We start from the raw sequence: 22,446 nt of genomic DNA, 5'->3' as shown, positions 1-22,446 counted from the left end.
TTTAAAGTTTAAAAATAAAGTCAGGTTTGTTGAGAGATGTTACTATGAATGGTATTTGTGTGATTAAACTTGGCTCTGCTAAAATGATTAATGATTAAATATTATTAATTGAAAAAATATTTGTTTGGCTCTGAACAATGAGCAAGACTGAACAATGGTTTTTTCCCCATGTTATCCTCTTAAGTTTTCAGATGAAAAGAGGCAGAGTTCCTTTCTGTGCTAATAAAGCAAAACATTTTAAAACTAAGTAATAATACTGTGCAAAATCTCAGTAAATGGACACCACAGTGTCATCCATTTAGCCACTATACTTACTAAAACATGTCTTTTGAACTTGTATTGCTACCTTGATGGCTTGTTACTATGACCTTTGTAGTTTAATACAAGACATTTGCTATTGTATGTGTGAATGGTTCCTGAGAGGTCAAGGAGAGGCTGTTCCACCTGCAAATATATAGGATCAGTCCTTCAAGAAGAAGGTATGATGCTTTTATTTCAGTGCCTTTGCAGAGGTTAGCAGTACTAACAGGATAAATTGGACAATTGGCAGTATCCTAATGAGAGAAATCATAGTGAGATAGAGATAGATGGAGATAGGGATAGAAACCTAGATCCCCATGTTCTGCCAAACCTGCTGATACACAGGATGATAGTTGTGTATGTGTTTTCTGGTGGCTGTTTACCTCTGTGGCATTTTAGAACAAATGCAATATTAGGAGAACAGAGCAGCACTTCCTAATTCTTGCAGTTGCATGGCTTGGGATATAAAAGGACTGATGGGTGTCAGAGAAAAATAATGAGCATTAGAGGGAGGGAATCAGAAGCAAGGCAACTAATCCAATGATGTCACTCTGTTATAAAAGAATGGGCCTTATTGACCAGAGGGAGAGCAATGGGAACAGTAACCATTGATAGCCTGGAGAGACCAAAAGAGCCATATTCAATATAGATTTGTGTATGTGTGTAGAAGAACTGGTGAACTTCAACTTTATTTTGATTGAACAGCTATAACTATAATAAATTAGTTTCTTCCAGTATAATAAAAAAGTTACCAGTTACTCATGGAAAATCCTATTTTTATTTATTTTATTTATTTTTGTAGGCATTTCTGTATTGCCTCTCTGCTCAGGACTCCTAAAGCAATGAACAAATAAAAACCAATTAAAACAATACAAAGATAAAAACATTATGAAAACACATTAAGTTACTATTTCAAAAAACTTTTAAAATCACTCTAAAAACAATCCTAAAATCCAGCTTTGAAGCAGTTCAAACAACAGTTTCAAACATTGAACACATGCAGAACAGCACTGTTTTGGCTGCTGTCTAAAAGCTTAAAAGAGGGGCAGTCTAACTTCCTTGGGTAGGAAGTTCCATAGTCAAAATGCTGCTACAGAGGAAGCTGTGTTACATGCATCCATGCATTGTTTAATCAAGAGATTTGGGTTCTGTTGGAGCGTACTGGGAAAGCATAAGTAGATTGGAATATCATGCTCTCACTTCATTCTCTAGATCGGGTGGCCCCTGCTAGCTATTCTTGAATTACATACAGCTCACATCACTGTAGTGAATACAGTCAGCGGTGAGGGGAACTGCAGTCCAAAGACATTGGTAGGGCAGCAGCTTGCTTGATAATGCAAACTGCCAGCCAAGTGATAAAAAGCAAAGTTGCATATCACCTTCTGATCAGCTCATCCTATCCCATCCCATTCTGTCCCATCTCATCTAATCACTATGGCATATCGTCATGGCAGTTTGGACACAAGGTGATCCTGTTTAAAGCTCAACTCTCCATGTGAACCAGAACTACTATGCTTCAGTTTGATGGGCAGCAGTGAGAAATAGAATGAGAAATGATAACACCTTCCCAAATCTGCAGCTCTGTGTCACCTCTGTTCCCCATCATCTCTGACAGTTGGCTAGCCTGATTGCTAAAAACCCCATGTGTTACAATCATAGAATCATAGAGTTGGAAGAGACCACAAGGGCCATCCAGTCCAGTCGAACCTCCTGCATAAACTTCCAATCAAAGCATCCCCAACAGATGGCCATCCAGCCTCTGTTTAAAGACCTCTAAGGAAGGAGACTCCACCACACTCCAATGGAGTGTGTTCCACTGTCAAACAGTCCTTACTGTCAAGATGTTCCTCCTAATTTTGAGGTGGAATCTCTTTTCCTGCAGTTTGCATTAATTGTTCCGCATTCTAGTCTCCGGAGCAGCAGAAAACAAGCTTGCTCCCTCCTCAATATGACATCCCTTCAAATATTTAAATAGGGCTATCATATCACCTCTTAACCTTCTCTTCTCCAGGCTAAACAGACCCAGCTCCCTAAGGCGTTCCTCATAGGGAACGTTTTCCAGACCCTTCACCATTTTAGTCACCCTCCTTTGGACACGCTCCAGTTTCTCAACATCCTTTTTAAATTGTGGTGCCCAGATCTGGACACAGTATTCCAGGTGAGGCCTGACCAAAGCAGAATAGAGTGGCACTATTACTTCTCTTGATCTAGACACTATACTTTTATTGATGCAGTCTAAAATTGCATTGGCCTTTTTAGCTGCCGCATCGCACTGTTGACTCATGTTCAATTTGTGGTCTACTTGGACTCCCAGATCCCTTTCACATATAGTTTCATTCAGCCAGGCGTTCCCCTCCCATATCTGTGCATTTCATTTTTCCGCCATAAGTGCAGTACCTTACATTTCTCTGTGTTGAATTTCATTTTGTTAGCTTTGGCCCAGTTTTCTAGTCTGTTCAGGTCATTTTGAATCTTGATCCTGTCCTCCGGGGTATTAGCTGCTACTCCTAATTTGGTGTCATCTGCAAATTTGATAAGTATGCCCCCAATTTTGTCCTGATTTCAACTGGAGCGTGCCGAAAGGAGGGCGACTAAAATGGTGAAGAGTCTGGAAACCATGCCCTATCTGTGCATTTCATTTTTCCACCCTAAGTGCAGTATCTTACATTTCTCTGTATTAAATTTCATTTTGTTCCTGAGGAACTGTAATACATAAGATCTCGATGGTGCCATCTTAGGGAAGGCTGATTTGCAGGTTTCTTGTTGACAACATTGTGTTGTAGTTCATACTCAAATATAGTGTTATACCAATCATATTCTAAATTCTCTGAATGAAATTCTGTGGAGGCACCAAATGATACTGATTACTCTAGCTGCCAGCATGCTTTAGATTTGAATTCAAAATATTTTTTTAATATTTAAAATCTTAAGTAATTTGGGGCCTTGATATGTTCCTTATTTTAATTAGATTGTACACTTTGGTAAGTGTATTCTAATGTTCTATTTTTGCACAATGGCATGTACAACAGTGGTCTTATATAAAATAATAATACTAGTGTAATACTTGAAGGAGTGCCTCTATACAGTACTTCTGCCCAAGAATTAAGGTACTGTACTCTGGAGGAGCAGGTCTCTGTGCCCACCCAATGACTACAGTATAATTGGAAAGATGTGGAAGAGGGACTTCTCATTTGTAGCATCCTGTTTATGGAATGCCCCCCGTGGTGACTACACTGGTATCATTTCATGGCTGTTCTTAAAAACACTTTGATCTTATCTGGTTTATTCTAAAATGTCTAGTTTTAAACTGTTTAAACCTGTTTTGTTAAATTGTTTCCTGTGCTTTTAGTTTGTTTTTATTGTATAATAGGGCAAGATATAAATATGTTTAAAATAAATGCCATACTTCAGTATTTCCTGTGTTATTGGCTTGGTATAGTTTGTTATACATCTCAGTATTTCTTATTTCATTGGCTTGGTATAGTTTTGACAGTGATCCAGTTTTCACAGATGTTAGTTTATCTGCTGTTGAGGATTCTTCCCCATCCCCTTCTTCCTTCCATCGCTTTAAAGATTACTTTTCTGTGGTTTTGCAGTTGACATATTTGTGGTATATTTAGAATGTGTGCAAGTTGAATTCTACAACATTTGAATAGAAGATTGTTATGGACACATTTCAAATACATCTTTGGTAAACCATGCAGAGGAGCCCTTGGTAACTGATTGTATGCCATTGAGATGTGGAATTAAGTTTTGTTTATTAGTATAGTATAGGAAGCACATGGAATAAAATATATCAAACTGCCTTTGCATTTTTCAGAGCGCCCTGTACCTGATAATGAACGCATGTTAGATCTTCTGCAGCGTTATGGAGCTCAAAGAAGTGAGGTTCGGTTCTTTCTACGTCATGAACGATCCCCTAGTAGGGAAACCGGTATGTGATAACTTAACCTAATGAATGTGTGTGCAAACCCACCACAAGAGCTGTACAGTAGGAAATGTTACACTTGTTCTTCTTTCAGCCTGCTTTACCCTAGCATTGGGCACCCTGCTTTGATGGGTAACAGAAGATACTTTATCTTTGTGTGGGATGTAGTATAGAGTAAAGCACATAGGATTGTGTGATGTGGTCTCATTCTTTAGCGCTCTGAAATATGTCAGTAGTGAAACACTAATTTCTGGAGGACTTCAGTCTCCGGTCTGCTGAATGTTCTATGCTGTACCTATGTCCTGCTTATTTCTTGAGACTTTTCATTCTGTTGAGGCATTCTAAAATAAACACACAGGGAGAGGGAGAGTGCTAGCCTTGGCCATTGCCCTCATGAAGACCTACCATATAGTTGCCATATGTAGAGGAGTCTCTCCTCTTTATTAAGTCACTGTTTGAAGAGAGTGGAGAAAACAAATGAAGGAGACAAAGCTAATGTGCTCAGCTCTTTAACAGCTGAATAGGACTAGTGTTTTCAGAACACATAATTCCTCCTGCTTAATTTTTATTAAAACTGTCCAGTTTGCATATCATTCTTATACTGATAAGTCAAGAAACCCTTTCTACTGCTGCTTTGTTTGACATGGATGTATATTTGAATTCTTGTCATACATGCAAAATGGCTTAATAGTTAAGCAACATGTCCCTTTATTTCTGCTATAAAAGCTGAGTTCATGCAAAACTCTTGGCTTATTGCTGCAGCTTGTCAACTTTATTTTTTATGGAAAAAACATTTTTTGTTTTTCTTTTATTGTCAGGCAAGGTGAGTGCATTTATTGCACAGGCAGCATTTTAGCAGATACATTGCAGAGCTGCTTACATTGACTTCCTTATGTTTGTTGATGACTTGTGCTAGTCTGAAACTGCATACTTTCTCGATTCCTCTCTTTCTTCCATCATTTCAGAAGGAAAGTTTTACTGAAAGGGATCCCTAAAATGTTTTTACTTCTTGTCTTTTCCTTTTGTTTCCTTTATACATAAACAAAGGAAGTGGAACCAGTGTGAAGAGGAATGGTGTAAAAATTGCTGGTGAACGAAGGACAGAGAATGGAGTAAGTATTTAGGTTTGCATCTCTTAAATGTGAACATGAAAATAACTTATTTAACATTACAAACCTACATTATGTTGACTGTTTCAATGACAGAAGACAGTGGCTACAGACATTTGTTACTTTTCTGTGCTTTTTTAAAAGCTTGTAAACCTATGTCAGTCTTTTTTAAAAAGCCTGTATGCTTATGTCAGCCAGTGTGGTGTAGTGATTTGAGCATTGGACTAGGACTCTGGAGGCCAGGATTGAAATCCCAGTTTGGCCATGTAAACCCACTGGGTAAGCTTGGGCAAATCACACTCTCTCAGCCTCAGAGGATGTCAGTGGCAAACCTCCTCTGAAGAAACCTGTCAAGAAAACCCCATAATAGGGTTGCCATAAGGCAGAAACTACTTGAAGGCACACAACAACAGCAAAACAACAACAGCAACAAACCTATGTCAAGATAGAGGATGTTGAGAAACCAGATCATGTCCAAAGGAGGGTAACTAAAATGGTGAAGGGTCTGGAAACCATGCCCTATGAGGAACGAATTAGGGAGCTGGGTATGTTTAGCCAGGAGAAGAGAAGGTTAAGAAGTGATATGATAGCCCTGTTTAAATATTTGAAGGGATGTGATATTGAGAAGAGAGCTAGCTTGTTTTCTGCTGCTTCGGAGAACAGGACTCAGAACAATGGATGCAAGCTCCAGGAAGATTCCACCTCAACATTAGGAGGAACCTCCTGACAGTAAAGGCTATACAACAGTGGAACACACTCCCTTGGAATGTAGTGGAGTTTCCTTCCTTGGAGGTCTCTAAACAGAGGCTGGATGGCCATCTGTTGGGGATGCTTTGACTGAGCGTTCCTGCATGGCAGGGGGTTTGACTTATAGTCTCTTCCAACTCTATGATTCTATGATTCCAGAGTCTGGATTGAGGAATGCCAAAGTTTATGTAGAAGGCGGCAGAAACAAAATAACATCTTGCCAGTTAGAAATCGGAGATCAGGCTCTTCTAAAGGGAAAGTATACTCTTCTATTGTATTCAAGAGAAGTCCCAACAAAATAATATTTTGTAATGTCAGAGGCTTCATGCTGTAAAGCTCCCCCTAAAGTTGACACAACAGTACACTGCTTGAGTAACTTGTGCCATAACATGAAATGTGGGGCTTCTTTAGATTTTGAGGTTCTTTTTAAAAGACACAGTAACACAGCAATTGAGACACATCTTAAAAGAAGCAGCTCAAAAGTATGGCATCTTTAAACTTTTGTATATAGGTGTGTGTGGTATCATTGTTAAATCACTATTTAAACCTTCTCATAGTGTGCTGCTCATAGTTACTGTGTGGAACATCTGCATTTTGTTTAAGATATTCAGTAGATCATTATTTAGTGCAATGATAGATGAAAGATACTAGTTTGAACTCTGCAGTAGACCCAGGTGACATCTAGATGTATTTTGGTTGCTGATTTCACCCAGACTCCATAAGAATAAAAGGGTGTCACTAATTTAACCATCTTCATTGTTCTAAATCTAGAGAAGAACTTGTTCTCTTTTTTACCTTTCCCTGAACAGTATACTAAGCAGTCCTTTACTTCTGAAGGCAGGGGGCAGATTTCTTGTAGGGGCATCAAATAAATACAATGTTTATGTATAACTTTTATTACTGAAGGTCAGTGCTCCTCGGATGGATATGACTCTGGCCGAACTGCAGGAAATGGCATCACGACAACAGCATCAAATAGAGGCACAACAGCAAATGTTGGCTAACAAGGTTTGTTGAACTCAAAAGACATAGTTGTGTTAGTTTGGGAAAAGTATGCAAAAGGATGTTGTAGAGCCTTAGAGACTGAAAAGGAAAAAAGTTGGTAGCATGAGCTTTCATAGACTTGAGCCCTTCATACATCTGAGGAAGCAGACTCAAGTCTATGAAAGCTCATGAGCTTTCATGAAAGAATGAACTCAAAAAGCAACTTTTTGAAACTGCGTTTTTATAAAAGTGCTTTGGAATCCTTGGGGTTTTCCCCAGCAGTCTGTTTGGGTAGACAGGCTGGTATATATAGTGCACCAAGAGCTATGCCTTGATTTGTCCATGGCCACTAGTTGAGTACACTACATAGGTGTCATTTGGATTTAGGCACCGTCAATGAGGAAATTGAAATAGTAAAAAGAGTTTCTGTATCTTGGATAAATAATCAGCAAGAAGTCTGCAGTCAAGAAATTAGAAGAAGATTAGGAATTTAAAGGGCTGATATGAAGGAACTAGAAAAGGTCCTAAAGAGTAAAGATATATAACTTAGCACGAATGTTAGATTCGTGCAAGCCATTGTATTCCCTATCATCATGTAAAGTTGCAAAAAGTGGATAGTAAAAAGAGCAGATAAGAAGAAGAGCAATTCATTTTGAGATACAGTTCTGAAGAAGAGTGCTGAGGATACCACGGACAGCCAAAAAGACAAATGGGTCCTTGAACAGATCATGGCTGAAATCTCCCTGGAAGCTAAGATGATCAAACTGAGGATACTGTACTTTGGCCATGTCTTCAGAAGGCATGATGCATTAGAAAGGACGATGATAGGAAAGGTGGAGGGAAGTAGAAAGAGAGGTGGGCCACATGCTGAATAGGTAGACTCAATGGATATGGATGTACAGGACCTGAGCAGAGCAGTGGAGGACAGGGTTTTTGGGAGATGTCTTATCCACAGGGTCACCATGGGTTAGGGACGACTCGAAGGCAGTTAAAAACAACAAAAGTGTCAAATGTTGTATCTTTAAACATGTCATATATACTACAGTGGCTTTCAAACTTTATTCTTGAGAATCTTATGGTCCTTGAAAGCTTATTAGGGCCTCCTCAAGTGGGACTATCAGTAATGGAAAATAAGTGTCCCTGGAGGTTGGTGTGCCCACTGAAGTTGAGAGCCAAAGTGAAAATGAACCTCTGAGATGCGTGATCAAATCTTGAGCTCTTTAAAAAACAAATTGTATAAAGCATGTGAGTGTGAATGTCATACAAGCATGCATACACACCTAACCCTTTCCTTTTTGGAGGGATTACAAATCCCCCAATTGCTTTTTGTGGAGACGGTGGGAGATAGAGGAACCCCAAGACATTTAGTTTAGTTTTGTCTGGGTGTCTTCTGTATAGCAATTTTTGTGTATTTAATATTTGCAGTACTCAGTGCTCTGTAGTGTAAAACACAACATGCACTAAGTTTTGTCCTTGTTCTTGAAATCCTGTGTCATCAATATATGTTATTAAATCTCTTCAGATATGAAAGTGGCATGATACTTGTTCTGTTCACCTATAGGAGCAGCGGTTAAAATTTCTAAAACAGCAGGATCAACGGCAGCAACAACAAGCTGCAGAGCAGGAAAAGCTAAAAAGATTAAAAGAAATTGCAGAGAATCAGGAAGCCAAACTGAAGAAAGTGAGAGCATTGAAAGGCCATGTAGAGCAAAAACGGCTCAGTAATGGAAAACTAGGTAAGCTGTTAGTGAGATGCTTTTGGGTGACTGATACATAATATTTCTTTTATGTTAGTGTTCTAGGTGCTCCTGTTTACAATAATCGGCCAAAGAACTATTTAGAATAGTTACTTATTTGTGCTGAGATATGTTTTGGTGTGTGCATGTTTGTACTTAACCTCTTAACCTGGAAGGTTTTTGTTTGATTCTAACACCCTCTATTACATTCTAATTCATGCCTGGAGCCCTGTATCAAATAGATGAGATACAATAGTTGCTGTTGACTGTCTGTTTGGGACCTATTAGTAACATATAAAAATAGTCTCAATGGGATTTAAAAATACTCTTAATACTGGAATACTGATGTTGTTGTTGTTTCCATTTCTGATTCAGACCTAGTGGTGACAGAAGAGAAGTACCGTAACAAGAAAATACTGAATATGACTTAGCCTTTATTTTTACCTTGGTTGAAAAAAATATTAAGCCCTTAGCAGGCTGTTGAAACTAATTACATTTTAACATGTAATAATTTTGGTTTAGAATCCCTGCCTGTTGATTTGGATTAGATTATTTCACTTTAGCAATATTTGTCTAAATATTTAAACTATTTGTGACCTATGCTATAAAGCAGTAGATGATTGACAACATCTTACGTTGAATGTTAGGGCATAGCATCTTGGCACAGCTGTCGAGGGATGCCAGGTTTTCCTTTTCTTCAGATTTTGCAAACCTGACAGTGAAACTACAAATCATAACGCACTTATTCATAGTTGACACTCATGAAAAATCTCTCATGAAAAATAGTACTGTATGTACTCGTGTATAAGTCAACTTCATGTATAAATCGAGGGCAGGTTTTAGGGGCAAAATCATGAATTTTGATATGACCCATGGATATGTTGAGGGGCATGTAACAAAGGATGTAAATGGAGGGGGGGAACTACTTCACCCCCTCCTTCTCCCTCTCTGGACCTCTCCCAAGGGTCACAGTCTGGGCATGGAAAATGTGGACACAAACCTCCAATTTCTTTCCCTTCCCCACAACCTTCCCCAAGGCTGATGGCTTACAGAAAAAGGAGACACAGACCTCCGATTTCCCTCCCTTCCCCACAATGTTTCCCAGGGCTGATGGCTTGCCAAAAAACAAACAAAAAAAAAGGGGGGGGGCACAGACTTCTGATTTCCTTACTCTCTCCAAGGCTGATGGCTTGCAAAAAGGGGGACAGAGACCTCCCATTTCTCTCCTTTCCCCAAGGCTGATGGCTTGCAAAAAGGGGGACAGAGACCTCTGATTCCCCTCCTCTCCCCAAGGCTGCTGGCTTGCAAAAAGGGAGAGAGACCTCTGATTTCCCTCTCTTCCCCACAACTTTCCCCAAGGCTGATGGCTTGCAAAAGGGGGGACAGAGACACCCTCTCTCTCTTCCCTCCCTTCTCCACAGCTCACAGAGAAGTATTACCGTATTGACCAATATATTGATTGATTGATTGAAATTTTATTTATATACCGCCATTCCTGCGATCACAGTGGTTTACAAAACAATAGTAGAAATACATTACAGGACAAGTTACAGATTATAAATAAGAATTAACAGCAAAAAAAACCCTCATATAAAACCATACACTACTATACATCATTAAAATCCGTCGTTAAATCCAATCAAAATCGATAAAACAGTCTAAAAATATGATACACAATACACAGGAGAAAAAAACAATCAGGACATGTGGGGGAAGGCTTGACAAAATAAGTAGGTCTTAAGGTTTTTCTTGAATGACTCCAGGGAGGGGGCTAAACGGAGCTCCTCAGGGAGAGCGTTCCAAAACTGTGGGGCCACAGCAGAAAAAGCCCTTTGCGCAGTCACTGCGTATCTCGTCTTGGTAACACTCAGAAGTTTTTTCCCACCTGAAAATATACGTCTACCTAGGATTTTGGAGCCCATTTGGGCTTACATTTTTTGACGTATAGATAGAATGTATATGGTAAATTTCCTCTGATCATTTTTTACAATTTACTATCCACAGAGTACCCTACTACTGTGGTACAAAGCTGTATTGTTTTCCTAAACAGACTGACATGATTATTTTTCCAAAAATTAAATTTTTTAATGTTAGTTGTTCTGATCTTCCCAATAAGAGAGCGCATGTAGAAGTGAAAAGATAACCTTTTGCTGGATTACAGGATCACATTTACAGTTGTTAAAGTTTTTAGTTTCACATAATTTTTTTTTTCACTGAAAAACTGAGAGCAAAAATAATATACTCAAGTTGATGGCCCCTTGGCCAGATTATTAGAAATGACAGTGAGATCAGATGCATCTGGCGCTGAAAAAAGGTGTGAATTTGAATTTGTTGTAGCCTAGGGTGAGGTCCATGGTCCTCCTCCCTGGCTCTGCTGCACTATTCCTGTAGAGCAACTACATCAGATGTAGCCAGTATGGTGGAGGCCTTCCTGGTGAGTTGAATGGTAGTCCCAACCACCATGGCCAGTAGTCACACTAACTGGGGATCATGGGGATTATAGTCCAGCACATCAAGTTGGGAGAGTCAGAACTAGACTTTTTTTTTTTAAACCATCTGTTTGGTTTCAGTGGGTGCTTTTAAAAAGCCAAGTTGGTATTTTTGGGAGAGGAGAGAAAAAAGTGATGTGGTGGAGAGAAAAAAGTGAGGATTGAAAGGAAGGAAAAAAAATGGATAGGAAGATGAGAATGACTGTCTGTAAGGGTGTGAGATGAGGGAGAGGCATGGGTCCTGCCAGCTGCTCATGTATACTCCAGATCACTGCTGACATTCAGATCTTTTCATAGGCTTTTCTGCAAGTTAATAATGGTTCTCATGCTGGGAAAAAAATGTTCCCCCCCACACTTAGTTTTCTAGAAATAATGTTTTAGAACAAGGAAATATCTTTGCATGCTGTAATTTCTCTATTTTATTTTCTCTCTTTTCTGTATTATTTTATACAAGGCTTCATTCTTTAAACTTTAAATTTATAATATGCAGTTGCCCCTTTGTTTTTGTGGACTTGGGAATCCACGTCCTTCACCAATCTGTGGGCAGCAAACAGAGGGGGACAAAATGGGATGCGTGCCCGTGGGTGCCAGCAGGCACACACAACCATTCAAGTCAGTGGGGCTTGAATATTGTTGATTTACTGTTTTTGCGGGGGGCAGGGCGGAATGGATGCCCTGCAAAAACCAAGGGATGACTGTATATCTCCCTCCATTTCTCATTTAATCCCATGAGAACTAAGTATTTTCCTTAAAAGATCACAGTATGTATAGCTACATTTATCTTATGTAGCCTTGTTGTAATGTTCAGTTCAGAACAATACAGTTCAGAAAAGCTTTCTTGTGATAAAGCCCCTTTTAAATATTTGAAGTTGATAAATTAGTAAATATTTCTGTTAAAGTTGAAGATTAGGGTAGCTTTCTTTTGGCTCTGTGTTGGAGAGCTGGAGGGTGTTCCTGTCTCCTTAACAGCTGCCTTGGAAGCAGCCAACATTTGGTCATTTCTCAGCTAGAGCTATTGTATTCTGTCTTCCTCTGCAGTGGAGGAGATTGAGCAGATGAACAGTTTGTTCCAGCAAAAACAACGAGAACTGGTACTGGCTGTGTCAAAGGTAGAAGAACTTACTAGGCAATTGGAGATGCTCAAGAATGGCCGGATTGATGGTTACCATGACAACCAGTCAGCTGTAGCTGAACTTGACCGCTTGTACAAGGAGCTTCAGGTAACTGCAGATGTAATGGTCACACATTGCTTTGCAAAGGAATGTGCTCTGGCTCTTTGTCTGTTCTGACAAGAGTGCCAAAATTGTTGAAGTTTAACATCTTCTGTGTTATGTAGATTTTTAAAATACTACTTGGCATTCTGTAAAAAGAAGCAAAGTCTAACCAGAACTTGCTTGGAGATTGTCCAATGTTTTTAGAACCCCCATAACTTTTTTTTTAAAAAATGTCAAGTTCCTTGTGGCACCTACTTTGAAAGTTATTTGTGCTGAATTCTTGATTTCCTGTCCTGAATGCATTCAGCTGAGGAACAAACTGAACCAGGAGCAGAATGCCAAGCTGCAGCAACAGAGGGACTGCTTAAACAAACGCAACTCAGAGGTGGCAGTTATGGATAAGCGTGTTAATGAGTTGAGGGAACGGCTGTGGAAGAAAAAGGCTGCGCTGCAGCAAAAAGAAAATGTACCGGTGAGTGCCAAATTATCATCATCATCATCATCATCATCATCATCATCATCATCATCAATCATCATCATCACAAACCAAAACAAAATTACTGTCCACTTCTATCACCAGAACATATTTTATGTATTTTATATGCTGAGTGTGGATGAGAAGTTATTGAGGGGCTATGTGTCTGCTGCATCCTATCTATTCCCTTGTAGCATTTCCCTTGTAGTATGAAAGCCACTTTAAATAATACATCACTATTAACCTATTTCTTCTTGTATATGGGGAAGAGTGCTTTTTCCCCCTTTGGTGCTTTCTTTGTAAGAAAGGATGCCGAAGGGCTGTCAAAATACCTTTCTTATATAAAAGCGCTACTGTGTTTCTCTCTGCTTCTCCAGTAGCTGAGTTGTAATATTTAGTTCTTAATCTTTATGTATCTTGTTTAGGTGACCTCTGATGGGAATCAGTCACAGCCAGTGGTATCTACTCCAAGCCGAGTGGCAGCAGTTGGTCCTTACATCCAGTCTTCCACCATGCCACGAATTGCCTCAAGGAATGAACTTTTAGTGAAGCCAGCTTTTCCAGATGGGACTGCATCCTTACAAGTCTCTGATGGTCCTTTGAAAACCCAGACTCTACCAAACATGAGAGCTGGGATTCTTACGCAAATGAAAGCTTCTGGTGGTAATTATTATTTTTCCTTTCTTTGTAATTCATAGTTAATTGTCATATCCTCTTGTCATGTGATCCTGTTAATCAATTAAATAGGTATGATGCTAGATGCAAGAGTTAAGTTACTCTATTTCATTTGTTTCACAGTGATATATTGTTTTCTCTGATTCTATAAACAGCGTAACTAGTTGTTCCACACTAGGTGTAGTGTTCCATTTTTGGATAGTTGTTTGTTTCATCCTATATGATGAATTAAATAGTAAATCACATAAGGATGTAGATACAAAACATGAATACTTATTTTTGCGATTCAGAATCTGCATTCTGTATCCCATGTTACGTTGGCAGCAGTGTGCAAATAAAATCCTGAAGATAAGGATGTTAGTACTAACAAATGATGTGTTTGGAAATAATAAGAGCAAGTTGGTCATCCAAAAATGAGTCACTAATGACACTGTAATATTTCATTCTATTATTCAGGGATGCTAATTTTCTTTTCAGTGAGCAATAATGTTTATGGACTTCACTCTTGATATTAAAAAGCTCTTTGAACAGAAGGATGTTGTGAGGTGGGATATATAGGGAGAAATCTCATTTTTGTGACTTGCTTACGTAGACAGTAGAAAAATACTTGTGTTTCAATATTTGTAACTGTAGAGAAATGTTGTTTTTGATCAGACTGTGCTGTTAAATGCTTTCTGTGTGTGTTATGTACCTTCAAGTCGTTTCTGACTTATTGTGACCTTAAAGCAAAACGGGATTTTCTTGGCAAATTTCTTCAGAGAGGGGTTGCCATTGCATCCTCTGAGGCTGTGAGAGTATGATTTGACCAGGGTCACCCAGTGGGTTTCCATAGCCGAGCAGGGATTTGAACCCTGCTCTCCAGAGTCATAGTTCAACTTATACTGGTTTTAATATAAAGTTACCGATTTTACTTCCTGTAGCCTAGGATATACTGATGCTAAATTGAGTGTTTTCTTCTTCTTTGTTCTGCTGTATCCAGTACTCCTGTTGCTCAAGCAATGCTAAGGGTTCCCCGAAAGCTGTTTATGATTTATTTGTGAAATTTATAAAAGATTTGGGCTTAGGGAAGATTTGTTCACTTCTCTGCTCATATATCAATTTAGGTGAATAAGTTAACATCTTTCCCACATTTCCTGTCTGCAAGAAAAAGAAACAGTGACTTCCCACTTATATGAATGAATATTGTATAAAGAGATAATGATGCCAAAGAAAAGTACAGAGAGCCAGTCCTGTAGTTAGGCTGTCAAACTGGGACTTGGATCTTGAGTAGCCCCATTTCTCACCCTGAACTACCTCACAGGTTTATTGTGAGAATAAAATGAGGACAGCTGCATTTGCCCCTGTGAGCTCATTGGAAGAAAGGTGAGATAGAAATGTAATTAGTAAATACATAAATGAAGCTATCTCTCCAAAAGTTAAGAGATTGTATTAATGAAAAAGCATGATTTGTCAAGAGTTTTCCATAATCGTCAATTAGTGATACATTTTTTGTTATGAACTTGCACCAGTTTTTAAAGCAAACACTTTCAATTCCATTGTATATGAACACATTGTATACGAATGTAAACCAAATATTTGTGGGAAGCATCCCTAAAAATATGTACTTGCCATTTGATCCCAATGTCAAGAGCATCTACTGTTAGGAGAAGAAATTATGGTTGAAAATACTGCATAAATAATCCAGCTTGAGACCACTTTAACTGCCCTGGGTCAATGCTAGGGAATTCTGGGAACTGTAGTTTTGTGAGATATTTAGTCTTCTCTGTCAGAGAGCTCTGGTGCCACAACAAACTACAGTTCCCAGGATTCCCTAGCGCTGAGTCAGCGCAGTTAAAATGGTCTCAAACTGGGTTATTTCTGCCGTGTGTCTTGAACCTTTGTGTCACTTTTCACCCATTTGTTGGTGTACTAGAAATATGCAAGATGTGGCTTCTCTTTATGCAAGATCATGTTTGACTGGCAATCCTTTCACTATTAGAACTTAATTACATATGTTGAAGAAAGAGGTTACTTCACTGATTTGTAATGAAAAACAAATTTGTTACTTATATATGCATTGGACATAAATTTGATGTTTCTGTTTTTGGGGGTAGGATTAATTTTATTATGGTTTCCTCTCTTGACATGTTGTTTATAATAATAAAAATTAGAAAGTTGCTGTTGAGAGATCATTGAAACTTACTTTATTTATTTATTTATTTATTTATTTATTTATTTATTTATTTCCTGCTCTTTTCCCAGGACTGGGAGGACTCAGAGCGGCTTCACAGCATTAAAAAACAAACAAACAAAAAGTGCAATTAAAAACATTTAAAAAATAAATAAATAAATGACATACATTAAAAAACATTAACCCAAATATTGCTACAGTAATAGCCAAAATTAACAAATACATAAAACATAATAAATGCAAGTTAATATCACACTGCCAAGAGGAGACTTAAGTAATTCTGTTGTATAAAAAGTAAACATTATAATGCCAAACAAATTCCACACTTCTTATGCTTGAAGTAGAGGAGAATACCTAAACTCTAGGTTAAATACAGAATACAGGAAAATATAAAAACTAGGTGCTGTTTTATTGAAATAAAGACACCATATATTTTGGAGGGGATCATATTGAAAAGCTTGTCAAAAAAAGTTCATATTTTCCTTGCCTCCTTTTTCTCTGCCTTTACCTCAGGTACTACAGCTGTTGGTTCAAAACCTACCCTCACCATCAGTGATTGGAATAATTCAAATGCTGATAACTTTATGAATCAGGGACTAACTTCTTCAGTGACAAAAGCCAGTGGTAACAGTGAAGGGCAAAGTAAGTTTCTTTGGTAGTATAGTAGTTTATTTTGTTGATGGTTTGTTAAGATGGGTGGGGGAGAAGAAAATGCTTTTCCATCTTTCCAAAATGAGAACTTCTGTGCTTATTTTCCATGGTGTGTTTTGTTTACAAAAAAGTCTAATTAAGGCGCGTTACAGACCGCCCAGAAGGGGTGGTCTGCCGCCGCCGCCATTTGCAGCGTGGAGGAGCCCCAGCGTCCAAACCGTGAGGCTCCTCTGTGCTGCAAATAAGAAGCGCCAAAATGGCGCTTCTCTTTGCGGTGCGGATATGACGCCGCGAGGTACCAATGACACACTCGCAGTGCCATATGCGCCGCGCGATGTGCAGACACAGTGCGTCCGCTACGTAAAGATGGCAGCCCCCGTGTGGAATGGGCGCCACCATTTTGTATGGACTTGGTCCCTTTCTAACCCAGTCCGTACTTTATGCCCGTCTGTAATGGGCCTACGTCTCAGAGATGTTTCCAGGGTGGTGGGCAAACCCCACCCCACTTCTAGCATGCAACTGTGCTGAGCTACCTGTGATAGTTTTTTTTTTCCAGTCAAGTAGCTCAGATAATGGATTGGTTAACATGATCTTATAGAGGCAACAGTTAATTGCTCATGCAGTTCTTACATTTTTAGTCTTTTGAAATTGCAACCTTCACAATTGGTGTTGGCCTGTTTCTTCCATGTCATGAGCATGACCAGTATTAATATGACCCTCCTCACCTGTTCATCTTTTATAAAAGATTGTGCTTCCTTGTGCAGAATCTTTCAGCAGAAAAGCATAGCGTTTCTTTAAATTCATTGCTGCTTATAGGATCATGAATGTGCTTGGTTAACAGTCATTTTTTTCTGTTAGCTATTTCAGACAAGCACAGTCAGGTTCAAATTTATATCTTTACATCTGGTTCTGACAAATATGCCAGATCTAATTCTTTGTGTTGGTTTTAGCTGGTGAAGGAGATGCTCCTGTTAGAGAAAGAGAGAAGAAAGTGCGTCCCTTTTCCATGTTTGATTCTGTTGAATCAAATGGAGGTACTGGAGTACCTACAACATTGAGGAAAAACCAGAGTAGTGAAGACCTGCTGCGTGATGGCCAGGTATACTGAAAATATGTGATACCTTTTGAATTATGATTTGATCTTGCTCTTCGTGTGTGTCAGGAGAGGTATTTGAATCTTGCTTGTGAACTTATATGAAATACCTCATTTGGTGGAAATAATACAGGACTTGGTATGTGATTTTAGATGAGCCAAACACTCAGTGGCTGGCTTTGGCAATTGCTGATCTCTCCTCAAATGATAATAATAATAGGATTTATTTATATACCGACCAATCACTGGGAATCCGAGCTGTTTACAACAGAGGGGATAATAGACGGTTCCCTGCCCTCAGGCTTACAACCTAAAAGACAGGACACAAAAGGAGAAGGGAATGGTGAGGGGGGAAGGGGATCAGGTCCAGCAGTTATTCTCTCCCTCTGAGGCTTGGACCAAGGCAGATGGACTGGAGGGAGGGTGCTCTAGGTTAGCCCTGGTGGACCTAGCCTGCCTTTCTCTCCCTCAAGATGGTGGCTGAAGGGAGGGCTCTTCTTCTTCCAGGCAAGCCTGGTGGAGCTAGCCTGCCTCTCTCTCCCTCAAGATGGTGGCTGAAGGGAGGGCTTGTCTTCTTCCAGGCAGGCCTCTTGGAGCCAGCCTGCCTCTCTCTCCCTCAAGATGGTGGATGAAGGGAGGGCTTGTTTCCCCATCTGTAAAGCAGAGTTCTCCATTTGTGCAAGAAGAATTCGCCATGATTGTCAAAAGGCCCATCTCTTCTTGAATGATGGTTCTTTGCCTGAAAACGAGGGAAATGGTACCATCTGTCTTTCAGTATAAGAAGGAATGTAAATCTTTAAAAGAATGATATTCCCATACATTTCTGCACAGTACTAATGTATGGAGATATCAGCAGTGAGACCTTTTCTGCATCTTACATTTACTGTCCTAGAATAGTTTTGTGTTTTCTTTAACACATAACTGTTAGAATAGATTTTTTTTTCCATTTTCACAGCTATTGTTTTGCCTTGCAGATGGGTACTAAGAATTTGACAAAAGTACCACCACCTGTTCCCACCAAACCAAAGCAGATCAACTTACCTTACTTTGGTCAAGCCAGTCAGCTGCCCTCCACAGATGTTAAGCCTGATGGTAATGCACAAAAGCTGCCTCTGACAATTGCAGCTGTTGGAAGCAAGCAGAAACCCTCAACCCCACTAACACCCTCAGTGTCCCAGCAAAGAATCTGTGTGTCACCAAGTGGTTCTCCTACTAATCCAGATCTGACTCTTTCCAAACAAGAGAGTCCTCCTGCAGTAGCTGTGAAACCTTTCACACCTCAGCCGGCCAAAGAGGCCCCTCCACCTCCCTTTCGGAAGCCACAGACTGTGGCTGCAAGTTCAATCTACAGTATGTATACAAAACAGCAGACTCCAGGGAAGAACTTTCAGCAAGCAGTGCAGAGTGCACTGACAAGGGCACAAACCAGAGGGCCACATTTTCCAAGTGGTGAGTGTTTGGTTGTCTTTTCACTTTTTTAGTTCACATTGTTTCACCAAAAAAAACACACCTTTGATTATGGAGTAGTCAGGAGGCCATAAAGTAAAAAGTCAGTGAGCATCATAATGAGAATTCAAGGAATGTGTATTTTTTAAAATCTTTTTACTTGCATGTTGGGTCAGAATAAGATAGTTGCACCTGGATTGCACTCTTGATTATTGCACTCTTGAAATCTCTGAGAGATTTTAGGCCCAAAGCACACCTGAGGATTACTGTTTTAGTCATTAACAAAAGAAACAAGGAAGACAAGTAGTAATTTACCATTATATTTCTCAAGGTTAGAGGTGTGTGTGTGTGTGTGTGTGTGTGTGTGTCTGTCTGACAGGAGTAACTACTTACATTAACAGTTCTGATGGAGACAGAAACTATTGATTTTGTGCAAGTCTTATTTATGTAAAATTATTAATTGGAAGCTTTACATTTGTGTGGCCAAACATTTGACAGTTCTTTTTCTTAATTGCTATGCAGTGTACGGAAAGCCAGTTATTGCTGGAGCTGGTTCCCCAAATCAACAGCAGCAAATGGACAATATTTATTCAAATACTCAAGGCAAGCCAGCTAGTCCAGAGCCTGAAATGGAGGCTACAGCTTCAGCCAATGAAAACAATGAAACAGAACGTATTCCTCGTCCCCTCAGCCCAACCAAGCTTTTGCCTTTCTTGTCAAATCCTTACAGAAATCAAAGTGATGCAGATTTGGAGGCCCTTCGGAAGAAGCTGTCAAATGCACCACGGCCACTGAAAAAACGTAGTTCCATTACTGAGCCAGAGGGGCCTAATGGGCCTAATATTCAAAAGCTGTTATACCAGAGAACAACTTTGGCTGCTATGGAGACTATATCAGCCCCTTCATACTCATCAAAGCAAACTTCAGTGGCTGTTACTGAAAACACAATAGAAATCCCAAACCCTTACCTAAGTACAGAAGTTGTGAAAGAGGTGGTTCCTACTTCACCTGAGCCAACTATTGCAGAAGAGGCAGAAAGTCAAAATACAGACCTGAACACAGCTTTGTTGCCCTCATCAGGACTGGATAGTGTTCTTGAGAACATACCTGACAATGCTTCTCTTACTCAGCCTGAAATTGAAGAACCAAGTCTAGATGTGCCCTTGCCCATAGAAATGTACATGGAGGAGTATCCTCCCTATCCACCACCTCCATATCCTTCAGGAGAACCAGAGACTTTGTCGGATGATTCATTTAGTATGCGGCCTCCTGAAGTCACTGGACAGTTTTCTTTACCACCTGTAAGTGAAAGCACTGTCTCTCATTTTTGGAAATTATTATTGAGATGGTGTATTGAACCATTTTTGTAGTTCAAGATCGCTTTACAGACAGAATGTAGTATTCTGGCAGAGTGTAATATTCTGCTCATAAAATTCTCCATCCTCCCTTGTATCTGTCAAGTCCCAGGAGGATCTGCTGCTGTTTATCAGTTTGGAGGCAAGGGACAGGGAAGGCCATTCAGATGAGGAAATGGCAGCTGGTCTCAGCTTAGAGGGGTGAAGAAATGAAGGTGTGCTCACAATGCTCCTTTCCAAAAAGGACATAAAACAAGCATACGTCACTAACAGGAGGCTGTCTATGTTGACACACAATTCCTGATTATCTGCTGCACTTCGTTGCTGATGTGCTATCTTCTACCTTTGTTTCTCGAGAGCCCTGTTATGAGAGAGAAAATATTGTTAGGCTCTATGGATTGTGTCTTTTATTACAGAAGAGGTTTTTAGTTGTATGGGGCAAATCAAAACTAGTTGCCTCATGACTCCTAAAAGGCAATTTTGTTAGCATCTTATCCTGAAGCAGATATTATGTTGGTGATATCAGATACCCTCAGTAAAGTTTATAGTAAATACTGTAAGAAGTACAAATTACTTAAAAAGGCAAAACTGTGTCGCACAGATAAATAGTTGTGCCAACAAAATGAACAAATGGGCTTTTTCTCCATTCTGCCCCTTCCCCATCTCTGACAGATTATGCACCTACAAGACTGTTCACCCTCTCAGAATGTATTTTGCTCCCTAATCCAAAATATATTTTGTGATTGTTATTTCTTGTATGTGAATGGACTATTTGACTAAGAAGCCAAACAGAGCCACATTACATATATCAACATACACTCCACTACCACCACCACAGATAATATCAACAACAAAACAAAAAACTATTCTTTACTAACATATAAATTATGATTTCCTGAGCTTCCCTCTAGACCTATCTCTTTGTTGCTTTAGAAATTTTCCATTTTCATTAACACACCTCTACCCCTGCCTACTTATAAACTTCAGTCCATACAAAATACAGATATTGTTGTACAGATTTCTACACAAAATGCTATTAAACTGCTTTAAACAAATTAGCTAGATTAAGTCACCATCCATATTTCATTGTTTCCTTTATGTTAATCCAACAATAGTCTCTCTCTCTTCACCCCCGCGGGGGCCCCCCCCCCATTGAAGAGAAATGAAGCTGCTGCTATTGGCATTCTTTTTTCAAAAAATTTACAAATGTTTTTCACTCAATTAATACTATTTTTTTGTACTTGTGATATATTTGATATGATGTGAACCGCTTTGATCATGCTGGAAAAGCGGTATATAAATAAAGCTTTTATTTTTATTATATTATTTATTTTCCAGGACTTGGGAAAAATACTGTGGCTAAAGTTTTTAAAAATCTCTGTGAATTAATTTTGCTGACTGTGTTCCTGCACACCACACTAAACAGTAGGAAAGTTAAAACAGAAAATATCTTATGAAGCTTTAGAATGGGGGAAAACAGGTAGAAGAGCCAAAATGGTATAGTGGTTTGAGGATTGGACTGTGACTCTGGAGACCAGGGTTTGAATCCCCTTTCATCCATGAAAATCCACTGAGTGACCATGGGCAAACCACACTCTCTTAGTCTCAGAGGAAGGCAAAGGCAAACCTCCTGTGAACAAATCCTGCAAGTAATTGGTGTGATACCATAGGGTTGCTGTAAGGTTTTAAGATGATAGATTCACCTCAAAGTTGCTGTAAGTCAAAAGTGACTTGAAGATGCACAACAAAAACAACTAGGTAGAAGATCCCAGATCTCAGTTGCCAGTTGTTTTTAGTATGTGTTAAATCAATTCCAGAAAACAAGATATACATGTATTCTGTATGCATACCCACAAAGAGCTTGAATGGTTTCAATTTTTGAGGTAATTATGTAGTTGGACCCCTTATAAAACAATGTATGGCTTATTCTAATTCTAACGCTTGACACATTCCAAATCTTGGTATCCTGTCGATTCTGGGAAAGAAGAAAAGGCAGTGTAAGTGCTATCTGCCTCTTTACCGATACTGGATTTGTAATGTGTTCATGGGTCACATGTGATACTCAAATGACAGT

At 39.3% G+C, this 22,446-nt stretch overlaps 1 protein-coding gene across 5 annotated transcripts in view; it reads left to right on the top strand.

The window, feature by feature from the left end:
* Positions 1 to 22,446, top strand: part of TP53BP2 (tumor protein p53 binding protein 2) — a 91,781-nt gene that overhangs the window by 53,797 nt on the left and 15,538 nt on the right. For all 5 annotated transcript variants that reach the window (XM_089529393.1, XM_089529392.1, XM_089529394.1 and 2 more), the window contains exons 3-13: positions 4,121 to 4,234; positions 5,276 to 5,340; positions 6,991 to 7,092; positions 8,630 to 8,804; positions 12,332 to 12,513; positions 12,815 to 12,979; positions 13,408 to 13,645; positions 16,341 to 16,469; positions 17,429 to 17,577; positions 18,546 to 19,020; positions 19,540 to 20,318. In XM_089529393.1, the coding sequence (XP_089385519.1) occupies positions 4,121 to 4,234; positions 5,276 to 5,340; positions 6,991 to 7,092; positions 8,630 to 8,804; positions 12,332 to 12,513; positions 12,815 to 12,979; positions 13,408 to 13,645; positions 16,341 to 16,469; positions 17,429 to 17,577; positions 18,546 to 19,020; positions 19,540 to 20,318 (2,573 nt within the window). The remainder of the gene's footprint in view (positions 1 to 4,120; positions 4,235 to 5,275; positions 5,341 to 6,990; positions 7,093 to 8,629; positions 8,805 to 12,331; positions 12,514 to 12,814; positions 12,980 to 13,407; positions 13,646 to 16,340; positions 16,470 to 17,428; positions 17,578 to 18,545; positions 19,021 to 19,539; positions 20,319 to 22,446) is intronic.

The sequence above is a fragment of the Sceloporus occidentalis genome, unplaced genomic scaffold (genome assembly GCF_023333645.1).
Source record: "Sceloporus occidentalis isolate IW3139 unplaced genomic scaffold, rSceOcc1.0.p SCAF_6, whole genome shotgun sequence".
Taxonomy (NCBI): Eukaryota; Metazoa; Chordata; class Lepidosauria; order Squamata; family Phrynosomatidae; genus Sceloporus; species Sceloporus occidentalis.
The sequence above is the reverse complement of the archived record's forward strand: the minus strand, read 5'-3'. Positions and strand labels throughout refer to the sequence as shown.